Below are 14,467 nucleotides of genomic sequence, written 5' to 3'. Positions count from 1 at the left end.
TTAAGCTAAGAGCGGCAGGCTCTGATGCAAGCGCCTTTATGGCTTGAGCCATTTCACTAGCTCTGATTTGGGTTTTTTTGAGACATGGTCTCATGGATCCCAGACTGGCTCCAAATTCACTATGCAGCCAAGGATAACCCTGAACTCTGACCTTCCTGCTTCCTCCCATTGCCCAAGCCCCCACCCCATATGACTCCTTCTCTTGTTCTAGGGCCCCAAAGGACCTCCAGGACCCAAGGTATGTACTCAGCACCCCTCCTGCTCCTTGGCCTCACTCCCCACCTTCCTCTTCTGACCCCCCGCCCCAGTGAAACTGAGGCAGTGAGGTTAAGATGAGTCCAAAGGAGAGACAGGGTACTGTATCTGTAGAGCACAGCACTTGCCTGTTAAATGGGGTCATGAAAGATTTCTCCTGCCTTGACTTCATACTAGACTGTGAGGGTTGAATCACAGGACACCTTGGGGTTGGGTTTGGAGGGGGTTAATTTTTGTTTAGTTTGGGGTTTTTTGGTTGTTTTGGTGGTGGTGGTGGTGGTTTGAGACAGCATTCCTCTATGTACCCCTGGCTGTCCTGGAACTCACTGTAGACCAGGCTGGCCTCGAACTCAGAGACCCACCTCCCTCTGCCTCCCAAGTGCTGGAATTAGAAGCATGAGCCACCACTGCCTTGCTCTGTTTGTTTGTTTGTTTGCTTGTTTATTTAAAAAAAACTTTACTTTCTATAGAGTTTTAAGTTCACAGCAAGACTGAGGGGAAGGTACAGAGCTTTCCCGTATAGCCACACACACTTGCCCTACTGACCCATACCCCACCACCTCCACCCCTCAGATGTGTAGCATCCCTTGTCCTCTGCATTCCCTGTCAGAGCTGTAAATGTGTCACTATTAAGGAAATTACATTGACACATTGTTCCCCAAGGCCCACAGTTCACAGGAGGGTGCTCAGTGCCCGGTGGGACAAATGTGTAATGACTTGCACCCTCTATAGTAACATGTCTAATCATAATCTCACTGTCTTAAAAATCCCCTTTGCTGGGAGCTGGCAGATGGCATGAGGACCTAAGTTTGAATCCTCAGCACTCAAGTAGAAAGCCAGGCGTGGCTGTATATGTCTGTAACTGCAGCACTGGGAGGCAGAAACAGGCGGATCCCAAAAGCTTCCAGACCAGCATAGCTGAAACAAGCTTCGGGATACAATGTCTCAAAGCAGAAGAGAAGAAAAAAAAAGCAGAGTGCAATAGAGTAATGCATCTGCTATCCTACGTGTGCAGGGCCACAGGCATGTACTGCACCACACACACACACACACACACTGTCCCCCTCCTTCACCTGTCCTTCTCCCTAGCCCCTCGCAGCCACTGATCCTGGTGTTGACTTCAAAGCCTCTGCTCCACGATGCAGTCTGGACAAACCTTCACAACAGGCTTCAGTGCTTTCAGATTGGCACTGGAACAATCGATGATCTTCCCCTGACTTGCTCTCTGCTTTGTGTCCTAGCGGATGGATACTCCACTGTCCAACATCCATTTGTGCTCTATCCACCTATCACAGAGCCTCTTGATTGCTTCTTAGCTGAGACAGTTATGAGAGAAGGTTTTGGTGTGGTCAGATGTCTTCAGCCACCATAGTTTTCTGAAGTTCCTCCCCATGCCAGGGCTCCCTCTTCAGGCTTAGGCAGTACCTGGAGTAGGAAGAAAACCTGAGTTCTCTGTGCAGGATCTAGGGTCACTGGACAGAGGGTAGGTAAAGGGCTTCCATTAGCAAGCCTGTTAAACTCCAACACCCATCTGGGGCTGGGGGGTGCCCGCTCCCCATCTTAAAGAACAGTGACTTCCTGAAGCTCAGAGGAAGAATCAAAAGCTGACTGATTCCCCATGCGCTCGTGCGCGAGCGTGTGTGTGTGTGTGTGTGTGTGTGTGTGTGTGTGTGTACAAAGGCAGGCTAAGGTCTTTAGTGCCAATTACACCAGAAGGAGCCGAGGTCTGCTGGCCACACTCCCAAGACACTGACTACTTCCTCACCCCTTCGTTTTGTTTTGTCTGCAGGGAGAACCTGGCATTCCTGGGAAGAAGGTGAGAGGATCCTGTGGCTGGAGAGAATGGCAGGGCCGAGGATGAGGATGGGACAGGAATTCCCCACAGGGCAGGTCTTTTTAACCAGAACCAGGCTCTTACTGTGTCTCCGTGAAGCCAGATTCTATCATTCTTTCCCTTCCTCGTGTCCATGTTCCCTTCAGAGCTTGACCATGATTCTTCAAGTTTGATCCTGGGGCCGGCACTGTCACCATAGCTGTCAGAAATGCAAATTCTTGTGGCTAGAGAAATAGCTCAGGTGGCAGATTGCCTGCCTAGCCCTGGGTCTGACCCACACACAGCACAGCATAAACTGGGCACACACGTGTAATCCTGGCACACAGAAAGCAGAGGCAGAAGGGTTATCCTTGGCTAAAAAGTGAATTTTGAGACTAGCCTGGGATACAAGAGGCCCTATCTCAAAATAAAGAAGAGGGGAAGGTGAGAGAAAGGAGAGAAGGGAAGGGGAGAGGATGAGGGAAGGGGACGAAGGGAAGGAAAGCAAATGCCAGGCTCACCCTAAACCCTCCTGAGACTTTGGGTTTGAGCTAGGGTCCCTTTAGTCAGCCCTCTGGATCATTGAAAACCAAGCACTGACAAATGTGCCTTGTGACAAGCTAGCGACCTCCTCCCCATCCACCTCTTAGCAACCATGCCCCATGCAGCAGAAAGATGTCCCAAGTCCCTCTCCATTCTCCACAGTCCCCTCCCAGCCCTCAGCGCTTCCAGGCACAGTACCGTATGCTGATTTCCCTCTCGCTCCATGGAGAAGGGACTGTGTGTGCCCTGGTCCCCAAGAGGTGCTCACCAGCTGTTTGTTGGATGAGTGGATTTGCTTCCATTCACTTGTCCACCCCTGTGTCTGCAGAAACCCGCTGAAGCTGGCTCTAGGTTGCTGGAGGGACTGAGGTGGATCTGACTCAGACCCTGCCTCAGAGGGTTAAGGATGGGGGATAATTGTCACTAGTACCTGAACCAGACAGGTGTGCGGTGGGTCTAGACAAGTAGGAGCCAGCTGGACCACTCAAAAGTGTGGCCAACATGTCCATGTGGGATGCCATCAGCCTCAGCTGTTATCTCCACAGGGGGATGATGGGATGGCCAACCAGCCAGGACTCCCTGGACCCCCAGGGCCCAAGGTAAGTATTCACCCTCCTCCTCAAAGTCTGCCTGCACCCACCCTCCAAAGTTTATCTACCTAGAGATGCCCCTATCCTAGCCCTTTGACACCATAGGGCTATGAGCCAACTCCCAGGGTGAGCCAGAGGGAGGAAGCAGTGGACCCTGGACGCCTTGGCAGGAACTTGGCATCTGATCCAGGCAATGTCTCCCCTCACCCAAAGTCCCTCTGGTTCCCACCTTAGGTTCCCCATCCCCTGCCTAGTGCCAATCTGGGAGCAAAATGCTATCTGTACATCTTGTTCCTCAAACCCTTTGCCACAACTACCAAGTCCTAGCCAGCCTGCCTCCACACACCCATAATCTCAATACTCAAAAGGCTGGGGCAAGGGGATGAATCTGAGTTCAAGGCCAGGCTGGGCCACAGAGTATGACTCTGACTCAGAGAGAGACAGAGAGACAGACAGAGACAGAGAGACAGACAGAGACAGAGAGAGACTGAAGAGACAGCCAGCACAAGGACATGGATTTGATCCCCTTTTAAAAAGGTGGCTGGAGGTAGTGGTACATGCATCTAATTCCAGCACTCCAAAGGCAGAGGCAGATGGATCTCTGTGAGTTCTAGGACATCTCGGCCTCCAAAGCAAGTTCCAGAACAACCAGAGCTACACAGAAAAACCCTGTCTCAAAAAATAAATAAATAAATGTATTGGGCTGAAGAGATATCTCAGAGGTTGAGAGCATTGGCTGCTCTTCCAGAGAACTCAACTTCATTTCCCAGCAACCACATGGCAGCTCACCATTGTCACTCCAAGATCTGACACCCTCACACAGACAAACATGCAGGCAAAACACCAGCAAACATAAAATAAAAATAAATACATTTTTTAAAAATTATTTAAGGGTCGTTGTGGCACATGCCTTTAATCCCAATACCCAGGAGGTAGAAGCAGACAGATCTCTGTGAGTTCAAGGCTAGCCTGGTCTACAGAGTGAGTTTGAGGAAGGCAAAGGCTACACAGAAAAACCCTATCTCAAAAGAACAATAAAGGCTGGGTGTGGTGGCGCACGCCTTTAATCCCAGCACTTGGGAGGCAGACACAGGCAGATTTCTAAATTCGAGTCCAGCCTGGTCTACAGAGTGAGTTCCAGGACAGCCAGGGCTACACAGAGAAACCCTGTCTCGAAAAACCAAAAAACAAACAAACAAACAAAAACCAAACAAACAAACAAAAAAACAATAGATGATAAATAGATAGACTGTTTGATTTTGAAAAGCTAAGCACCGTGGCTCCGCAGCACTGTGACCGTGGCCCAGCAGCTCCTTGGGCTTGCTGGCTGCGAAGTTTACTGGAGTAGCAAGTTCCAATCCCTGCCTCAAAAGCAAAAGCAAAGACACTATAGATGATGCCTAAGGAGTAGCCCTCAGTTTCCTCGACTTCCACACATACATGTGTACTCACACGCATGTGCACTCACACACACATACATGTGCACTCACACACGTACACATGCAAGGTCTCTTCAGCTACCCCAGATCTGTGCTAAGACCCAGACCAAAAGAGGATGGTCGTGGTGTCAAATCCCCCTGGGGCTGAAGAGATCCTTGTGTCCATCCCCTTGCCCAGAAGGGCTAGGGTCACCAGGGTCCCGAGCATACGGTCCCGCGGCCCCGGGCTAGCACCTCTGCTTCCTTTCACTGGTATTTCCCCCATTTCAGGGTGAGCCAGGGGATGTGGGGCCCCGAGGAGAGAATGGAGTAGACGGCATTCCTGGACTAAAGGTGACATCACTAAGCTCCACCTAGTACCTGAAAGACCCCATTGACGCTGTCTCTGGGGGAGGGGGTTTACCTCTTAATTTGCACTTTTACAGAGAGAGTCCCAGGAGGGCCTGTCCCAGGGGTCCCCTTTGGATCACAAGCAGGGTGGTCTGAGGGTGAGTGGCCATGGATCAATTAGCCAGGCTCTGGGCTCTGGGCTCAGGCTTCATGTCGTTTGGGGGCTCCTGGACCTCAAAATCCCCACTGTTGCAGAGTGTGGAAAGCTGTTCTTATGCATAGACCATGAGGCCCCAGCACACAGACCCTGGACTCTGGGGAAGAGAGGACTAAGACAGGGTCTAAAGGTCACACACACCAGCAAGCATCCATGTGTTTCCACAGGGGGAACCCGGTCACCCAGGCGTGGATGGAGCCACAGGGCCCCGGGTAAGCAACACCCCTTCTGGTCACACGGGTGGTTTCAGAAGCCCTTTGTACCCAGCAGGAGTCCCAGAGGGCTGGTGAGACCACAAGCCCTAGGCATCTAGTTCCTTAAATTTTTTGGTGATTTAAATTTTTTTCATGGGGCTGGAGAGATGGCTCAGCACTTAAGAGCACTGACTGCTCTTCCAGAGGTCGAGAGTTCAATTCCCAGCAACCACATAGTGGCTCACAACCACCTGTAATGGGATCTGATGTCCTTTTCTGGTGTGTCTGAAGACAGCTACAGTGTACTCACATACATAAAATAAGTGAATACTTCTTTTTAGAAAATTCATAACACATGCCTAGAATAAAACTTAAAAATATGGATGTATAAGGGAAGATTCCCAGCTTATTGTTAAGTAAGAGCGCTCTCCCTTCACAGGTGACTGTGTACTCTTCTAGAATCTTCCTTGCATATTCAAACATTGGTTTATCATTAGGCATGACTTTGCCTGCTTTTCGGTGGCCTTGCTTTTCCTAGCCCTCTGCAAGAAATGCAAGTGCTCTTAACTACTGAACCATCTCGCCAGCGCCTAGCCCCAGATCTTTTGTAACCAACTCATATGTGTCACCAGCACCTAGAAATGTAATTCAATGCTTCCAACAGTCTGGCCTAAGGAGAGTCAGGTACATACATCCTGGTCCTTGCCATCCTCTGCAGATGTTATTCTTTAATTATGTGTGGGGGTGCAGGGCTTGCAGCGGCCAGCAGAGGGCATCAGATTCCCCGGAGCTGGAGTCACAGGTGGTTGTGAGCTGCCTTGTTTGGGTGCTGGGTCTTCTGCAAAAGCGGTGTGCACTCTTAACCACTGAGCCATCTCTCCAGCCCCAAGAGCAAAGCAAAGTTAGTGAGTTCATTTGTGAAGCAGGACGATGTATACTTGGAGAGAGAGAGTCAAGTGGAGGCAGTAAGAGAGAGAGGCACAAGAGTGGTCCAGCTATATATGATCTGAGGTTTTAAAGCTACCTAAACCTCAGACATTAGGGAAACCAGGCGCCTGAATAATGTGTTTCCTTACCCACAAAAGTCTGTGTGTGAAGAGACTTTTTTTTTTTCCCACTGAAGCCGTGCAGCTGGAAAAGGGAGTCAGGAGAGATAAAACATTGATCCAAGAACGCCTTAATACATGTGCCCCAAGGAGGTTGGCACACTTCATCTGCGGTTTTTAACAATCTAGTCTGTGATGTTTCTTAAGAAGAATACAGTCCCTTCGCAGATGATCTGATTTGCTGGAATGAAAACTCCCAGGTGTCGGCCGTCAAGGCTTGAATGGAAGCCAGGGAGAGTCGGGGCTCTCTGTAGAAGTTAGTCGTTTCTCCCTCCCAGCCCTGTGCTCCCAGAAATAAGACTCAGACTCAAGATAGGTTTTCAAATACTTTAGCCATATAGCTAGGCTCTTCTCTGACTAACTCATAACTTAAATTAACCCATTTATTCTAATCTACATTCCGCCACGCGGCTGGTTACCTGTGCTCAGGTACCATGTGTCTGTCTCATCACATCTCCCTGGGTGAATCTCCCGCACCTGCCTCTGCCTCCCAAGTGCTGGGATTAAAGGTGTGCACCACCACGCCCGGCCGCTCTCTCCCTTTTTATGTCCTGTGCATTCCCTGGATAGCTGACCTGCCTCACGTGGATTATCTTTATGCTGACTCTCGCATCCCATCCTTGGCTATGTGTTCCTAGGCTATCACATACCTGGGATCCTCAAGGAGCTGAGGAAACGACTCAATTAAAGCGCTTAACCAAACAAGTGTAAAAACCAAGTGGGTGGGTGTGGTGGTCGACACATCATTCCTCGGAAGGTGGCGACAGAGAATCCCCAGATTAAGCTGGCCTGCAAGACTAGCCATATCAGTGAGCTCTGGGGTTAATGGGGAGACCAGCCTCCTGGGTCCCCACAGTGTCTGGCAGGACAGGGAGTTGGGGTGGCTGGGAGGTTGTTTTATTTGGACACATCTAAAAGTCTCAAGAACTAGTGGGAAGTGATGGCCCACACTTTTAATCCCAGGACTTGGGAGGCAGAGGCAGGAGGATCTCTGAGTTGCAGACCAGCTCAGTCTACATTGCTAGCTCCAAAACAGACATGGCTACACAGTGAGACCCTGTCTCAAAAAAAAAATAAATAAATAAATAGGTTTTGCATCTTCCCTGAGAACTGGGCCTCTTCAGTTGGCCCCAGGCTCCCTCCCACTTTCCTTACATGGTCTACACATGTGCAGAGCTGACCCGTAAGGAACAGCATGCTATGATGACCACCGTGGTGCCCAGGCATGCCTGGGACATGTGTGTGACAGAGATAGCTTATGTGTCATCTATGATGCTGCTCTTCCTCTCCTGCCTCAGGGTCCCCCGGGCCTCAAGGGAGAACAAGGTGACACAGTGGTAATCGACTATGACGGCAGGATCTTAGATGCCCTAAAGGTAAGAGCGGGCTCTGGCCGCACCCTTTATGGCCACCCCCTAGGGAGCAATGGCTCACTCTATGTCTTACTTTTGGGACCAAGTAGAGTTTAGCACAGAGACCTCGATTTCATCAGGCACCAAATGTGTACATTGGTCCTGTGTGGAGCTTCACACAGGGTTGAGAGACCTTCTGTGCATGTGACTCAGAAAGCCCTGAGCTTCCCACGGGCCAAAGCAGAAAAGGAAAGCACTCTCTCCAAACCCTACAGTGAGCGTCTCTAGGGGTTTCCCAGGCGCCACTGCTGGGACTGGGGCTTCTAATAATTACTGTGAGGACAAAAAGGGACAAACAAGCCTGACCAAGGAGCCTCAGGACCTACGTGGTCTCTTGACACCAGTCCAGAAAGAGACAAGTGCTAGCTGCTCTTGGGTTTAGGAAGGATATGAAGTGGGGTCAGGTAGTCATCAGAGACTATTGGTGCCTGACTCTGCCTAAGTATCAATTCCAGTTACCTCCTACAGGCCTCCGGGAAGTACAAGTTGATGGTAACTATGGCCCACACTGGCCTGCATGGTGTGGTGTGCTGTAGTGGTATGGTGTGATGTGATATGGGTCTGAGGTGCATGGTATGCCCCAGGCTTATGGGAAACATGTAGTAGAATCCTTATGAGTACAGGGAATGAAGAGGTAGATGTGGGTACCAGAGTGGGAGGAGGACTCAATATTCTGAGTAACAGGTGTTATAATTCGTTCAGTCTGAGGATATCAAAACAGCAGTGTATTGGAGGTAGCTGGGTAGCTGTTCAAGTGTGTGAGCATTAGTGTGGGGAGAGCTTGAGGCACAGAGCTGGACCTAAAGAAGACAGAAAGGGTAGAGGCAGTAAGTCTAGAGACATCACAGAGGGAACATCAGTAAGGGGCGGGGGGTGGGGGCTGGGAAGAGAACTTATGATGGGTCAGAGGATCTGGGAACAATGTGGCCTCTGGGTGAAGCCATGAGTGTGTTGGTCCAAGAGCTTAGGAATGAGGTCAGAACTTGAGACTGTGTGGACACATCCCCTACTGTGTGCCTGGGGAACTTCTGGGACAGCAAGCAGCAGACAACAGAGCCAGATGGTCAGAGAGTTCACAGGACCAGCAGAGCTAGCGAGACCAAGCCATTGTTTGGGTTGCATCTTTGGGATGAATGCCAGTAAGAGACTTAAGCTAATTTTAAGGGACAAGGAAAGGCCACTGCCAAATCTTAAGCAGGAGGGTGTTATGAAGAAATTCATAATTTAGAAGAGAATTTCCACAAGGGCAGAGGGACCTCCAGTGTTGGACACCAGAGTCTCCTCCGATGGCCAATGTCCTCTTGCTGGCCTCTCTGTAGACTTGAAGGCCAAACCAAACTGCATGTTAGAAGAGGTGATATGACTAGGTGGGAAGCAAGCTGCTAGGTGGGAAGGCTTGGTGGGCAGTGCAGGGGCTTGTCTAACCATAACTGGCTTGATCTTTTGTACACAGGGTCCCCCTGGACCACAGGGAGCTCCTGGGCCACCAGGGATCCCTGGAGCCAAGGTCAGTGTTGCTGAACTCATGGGACCCTAAGCATTCATTTCTAAGTCCTACCTCTCCTCTTTGTCATATGTATCCCGAACTTCATCCTGTCATCCTAGCCCAGCTTGTTGGTTTCAGAGAAAAGGGTCCTGCCCCTTCCTAAACAAGCTACATCCCTTCTTTAAATCCTACCTTCTGCTCTTGAAGAAAGAGCCTGAAACTGAGCAATGGACCCCTTAGGACATATGGTGGCCCAGATGTACACAGCCATTCTGTGGCTTATACCTGTTCAACACTCAAGACAAAGACCCCAGGTTGGGCAGGGTCTGGTTCTGACACTAGCATCCCTGGAGTCAGTGACCTAGAACAAGTCCAGTCCTAATCTTAAGTACCCCAGCCTGCAGTGACAGCTACCAGCTCCAGCCACCGGGCAGGCTGAACACACAAAGAGAGACAATGGACGCCTTCCTGGAAGCCCACTTGCAGGGACCTAACCCAAGGGGCTCTGAGCTGACCAGGGAGACCGCAGTCCCCACCTTGGGCCACTAATCCGCTGATTGCTAAGGGAGGCACAGTTCTATTTTGCCATTGGTTCCCTTCCAGGGTGAACTTGGATTGCCTGGTGCTCCAGGAATCGATGGAGAGAAGGTCTGAGCCTTTTGTTTCTATGTCAGTGTTGTACTCTGTGTGTGTGTGTGTGTGTGTGTGTGTGTGTGTGTGTGTGTGGTGAGCATCTCCCCAGGTGTCACTCAATATGTATGGATGTATCTTTACTGCTGGGTCCCTAGTAGGAGGCACATCTTGGACAGGTCATAATTGGTTGAGAGTGGAAGAGGCGGCTCAATGGATAAGATCACTGACTGCTCTCAGAGGAACCAGGTTCAAATCTCAGCAACCACATAGCAGCTCGCACCTGTCCTAAGATCTGACACCCACACAAAGATGTAATACATGCAGGTCATTGGTTGAGTGAAGGAATGCTGTCTCTCAAAGCTCCTGACACAGGAGCACAGAGCCGACCTCATGAGGGCCAGAGGGGGATAGCTCAGCCGTACAGTGCTTGCCTAGCACGCATGAGACCATGAGTTCGAGCCCAGCACCACCAAACAAACAAACAAACAAATAATAAGGCACTGGAGAGACAGCTCAGTGGTTAATGGCTCCTGCTGCTTTTGCAGAGAACCTGAGTTTGGTTCCCAGGCCCCTCTTGGAAGCTCACAACCATCTGTAACTCCAGTCCCAGGGGATCCGACTCTCACCCTTCTGGCCTCTGCAGGCCCTGCACTAACGTGGTGCGCAGACATATGTGTAAGCAAGACAACCGTACACATAAACAAGAAATAAATGAAATTTATTTAATGAAAATTTATTTAATGAAAATTGAAAAATCAAAAAGTTGGTCTCCCGAGTATCCCAGAAGAAAGACCTCCGTCTTCACAAGCTGTCCCAAGCATGCAGAGGTAGAGTGTCCCCAAAGCCCCCTGCTCAGGGGGAGAAAGAGAGAGAGAGAGAGAGAGAGAGAGAGAGAACATGTTTGTTTGCTTTGAGTGACAACATTCTTTCACCCAACCTGCACGTATTATGTCATTGTGCGAGTGTCAGATCTTAGGACAGGTTTGAACTGCCCTGAGGGTGTGTGGTCAGACCTGTGAAGCTCAAGGGCCCACAAGGGTCGGGGGAGAGGAGAATGCTCACCAATGTCCACTGATTCCTTTCTCTGGTGGCTTTCAGGGTCCCAAAGGACCAAAAGGAGACCCAGGAGAGCCTGGGCCAGCTGGGCCCAAAGGGGAAACAGGAGAGATGGGCCTGTCAGGTCTTCCGGTAGGTGGCTGGACAAGGTCCCACCCTAGGGACTTGCTGATGTTAGCAGGGTTGAGGGTCCTCACCTAAATGCCCTGCAGCCTCCCAGTTCTTTTTTTTTTTTTCTTGCAACCTCAGTCCCAAAAGAATTTTCACAGGCCCATGGGCAGCCCTGCAGGTGAGGTAGGGAGGCCCAGGCTAGCAGAAACCACTCAGTTAAATGGCTAAGTGGCCCAGGCTGCCCCACCTTTCAGCCCTGGAGTCCAACAGCACAGCAACTGAATCTCCCAGGGTCTCAGTTTTCCCACTCCTAGCATGGAATAAACTTTCCAGTCCCAGGAACAGCACAGAACTGGACAGCAGTCGGCAATAAGCCACACACACACACACACACACACACACACACACACACACACACAAACACTGTCCTTAGCATTGCTATTACTCCTGGGGCTGCAATAGAAAAGCCACTGGGGGTAGGGGCTGTGTGAAGGGTAGCCAACCAGACATTGCATATCTCAACCAAGGCAGCTTTTTACTACACTTTAGCTCTCAAAGCAGATGTGACATGAAAATGATTTGTGCATAGATGTGCAAGGTGAACACATTTGGATAGATATGTTTACTGTGTTAGGAAGTAAAATGATTTTACTGGGGAGAAAAAAAAAAGAGAGAGAGGCTGATGAGAGAGATGGCTCCGTGGTTAAGGGCGCTAACTGCTCTTCTAGAAGACCTGGTGCTGCGGTGGGAGGGAGGCAGCTGAGAGGGAGGTGACCTCAGAATGAACAAGAAAAGCTCACTGGCCACTCTGCCCTGTAGGGTGCTGATGGTCCCAAGGGAGAAAAGGGTGAGTCGGCATCTGACCATCTACAGGAGAGCCTGGTAAGGAGAAACGGAGACTGGGCGCTCCCCACACTCCACCCAAGCCTGGTGGGGACACTGAGCCTTGGTTACAGAGAAGCCACCGGCCTGACCCAACAAAGAGCAGCTGGAAAGGGGAGGGGTGATGTAGTCTCAGACTGTGTCCTTCACCCCACTTGCAGTTGGAACCCTCATGTTGTGCCCTTCTGGGGAACAGGAAGGAGCCCTGTCCCGGGGTTCAGGGTGTGGCCCCCGGGAGTGCTTGCAAGCCTGTGGGGCACCCCAGGGGATGAGCAGAGGAGAGGCAACAGGCACAGGGTAATTAACCCTTTCAACCCCTCCCCAGGCCCAGATCACAGTGGAACCAGGGCCCCCGGGTCCTCCTGGCCCCCCTGGCCCCATGGTAAGAACAGTTTAACCTATAGCAGCGGGGATACCGAGTGGGGAGTGGCTGGGTCTGGGGGCGGGGCTTCTCCATGGGAGCTTGGGGGAGGGGCGGGGGAGGACATAAGGTGAAGAGGGCAGAGCTCCTGTCAGAGCCACAGGAGCCAGTGAGCAGGTTTAAAGTTTCCTCTCCGTTATAAGCTTTACTGATCTGCTCTCTCCTCCTTCAGGGCCTTCAGGGGATCCAAGGTCCCAAGGTGAGTGCAGAGACCCCCTGCTCATTCAGAAAGTTTACTGCTGAACAGCCCATATGTACTGCGCACTGTGTAGCCCATACATTCCCAGGGCCCTAGACAGTGTCCCCAGAGCAGCCCCATTCCATGTTTGGGACTCTGTCCTTTCTGTTTCCCTCTGCCTAGACAACCCTAGCGGCCTCTCCCTTCCTCCAGCCCATTTCCCCACCTCTCTCTGCCCCCCATTCCATGCCTCCTCCCCAGCTCTCGCCCAGACACATCTGCATCTTCTCTGTCTACTGCCTGGACCTGAAGTCTTGGCTTTGGTATGCATTTCAAATGTGTCTTATTCTGGTCTCTTAAGTCAAAACCTCAAGTGTATTGTGCCACGTGCCTGCCCCTAGAGAGGCAAACACAGAGTGAAAACCCAGCCTGCCTCAGCTCTCCTCAGACAGGATCCGATCTCTCCCTCCCCAGCGCATAGGCCTGTGGAGTCATAGAACCCTGACCTGCTATGGCAGCCAGGCACTGCTTCTGGTTCTATTTGTCCCAAGTTTGTTGGGGGTTTTTTTGTTTTTTGGTTTTTTTTTTTTTAACAAAGTCTCAATCATTCAACTTTACCAGTGAAGACTTGGGAGCCAAATGCTGAGATAAAAGCCTGCTAGCTCAGAGAGACAGGGAAACCACCCAGCTGACCTCAGTCAATGTCCCACCAGGAATGCCCCTCAAAAAAAAGAAAACCTTCAAACTGAATGTCTCTCCCTTCTACTTCCTGTGCATCTCTCTCTCTCTCTCTCTCTCTCTCTCTCTCTCTCTCTCTCTCTCTCTCTCTCTCTCTCTCTCTCTCTCTTTCTCTGTCCTCCTGACTCCCTTTTAATCTCTCTGGTCTCCTATATTCACTTCCTGTCAACTGGTTGCTTGCTCTGCCTCTTGACCTATGGTTGACTTCATTGAATCCCGTTTACAATATTTAAGCAGAAAGCTCTTGGATTAAAAGTGTGTCAAGGCTGAGCCACATAACAACTAAAAACAGTTTTTTCCAGTAAATAGCACAATCTTGGGGTTCACAGTGTGATCAAGTATCCTGCCACATAAGCTTCAACATCGGCTGACAGTCCTGGTCCAAGGCTGGCCTTCAGGGAGCTGGTAGTCAGTCAAAGCGCCTCTGTGGCATGATGGTGACCACAGCCATCAGAGCCACCCCCACCCTGCGTGTGGAAGAAGGGAGCAAGCTGGGGCTAGGCCTGACAGCCTGGAGTCCATCTCTCTTCCACCCGCCATGCACTCCTCTGTCTCCACACAGCAGACCCAAGTTTTCCTGACCTGTCTATCCCACCCCTCCCCTAACTAATTTTCCTTCTCATTCCCAGGGCCTGGATGGAGCCAAGGGAGAAAAGGGTACATCGGGTGAGAGAGGCCCTCATGGCCTGCCTGTGAGTGTCATGAGCTTTGTTTATTCCATAGGTATTGCATCTTATGCCCACCATGCCTGCTAACCCTCTCCTTATCTACCCAGGGACCAGTTGGCCCACCAGGCCTTATTGGGTTACCAGGAACCAAAGGAGAGAAGGTACCCACCCTGCCCACAGTGGCCACATGCCCACCATGTCACTCAGCTTTGGGGGCTCATCCCCTGCACCCTTCTGAGTCCCTGCACCCCACTGGGCTAATTACTGCACCTCTGTGATGCCATCCTGCCCTGTCCCTTTGTCTGTGACCAGCCACTGGGCTGCACTCCCCAGTATTTGAGTGTCTAACACCACATTTCCACCTCCCTCACGCCCTCTGTGTCTCTCCTCAGGGC

At 50.9% G+C, this 14,467-nt stretch overlaps 1 protein-coding gene across 1 annotated transcript in view; it reads left to right on the top strand.

Annotated features, from left to right (window-relative positions):
* Col23a1 (collagen type XXIII alpha 1 chain) overlaps positions 1-14,467 on the top strand; it is a 286,567-nt gene that overhangs the window by 261,822 nt on the left and 10,278 nt on the right. The window contains exons 11-25 of the mRNA XM_021177066.3: positions 212-238; positions 2,045-2,071; positions 3,157-3,210; positions 4,911-4,973; positions 5,355-5,399; positions 7,786-7,863; positions 9,353-9,406; positions 9,989-10,033; positions 11,117-11,206; positions 12,005-12,067; positions 12,393-12,449; positions 12,661-12,687; positions 14,034-14,096; positions 14,180-14,233; positions 14,465-14,467. The exon at positions 14,465-14,467 is cut by the window's right edge and continues 24 nt beyond it. Coding sequence (XP_021032725.1) covers positions 212-238; positions 2,045-2,071; positions 3,157-3,210; positions 4,911-4,973; positions 5,355-5,399; positions 7,786-7,863; positions 9,353-9,406; positions 9,989-10,033; positions 11,117-11,206; positions 12,005-12,067; positions 12,393-12,449; positions 12,661-12,687; positions 14,034-14,096; positions 14,180-14,233; positions 14,465-14,467 — 750 coding nt within the window. The remainder of the gene's footprint in view (positions 1-211; positions 239-2,044; positions 2,072-3,156; positions 3,211-4,910; positions 4,974-5,354; positions 5,400-7,785; positions 7,864-9,352; positions 9,407-9,988; positions 10,034-11,116; positions 11,207-12,004; positions 12,068-12,392; positions 12,450-12,660; positions 12,688-14,033; positions 14,097-14,179; positions 14,234-14,464) is intronic.

This window comes from Mus caroli, unplaced genomic scaffold (assembly GCF_978045245.1).
Source record: "Mus caroli unplaced genomic scaffold, Mus_caroli_1 scaffold_13, whole genome shotgun sequence".
Taxonomy (NCBI): domain Eukaryota; kingdom Metazoa; phylum Chordata; class Mammalia; order Rodentia; family Muridae; genus Mus; species Mus caroli.
The sequence above is the reverse complement of the archived record's forward strand: the minus strand, read 5'-3'. Positions and strand labels throughout refer to the sequence as shown.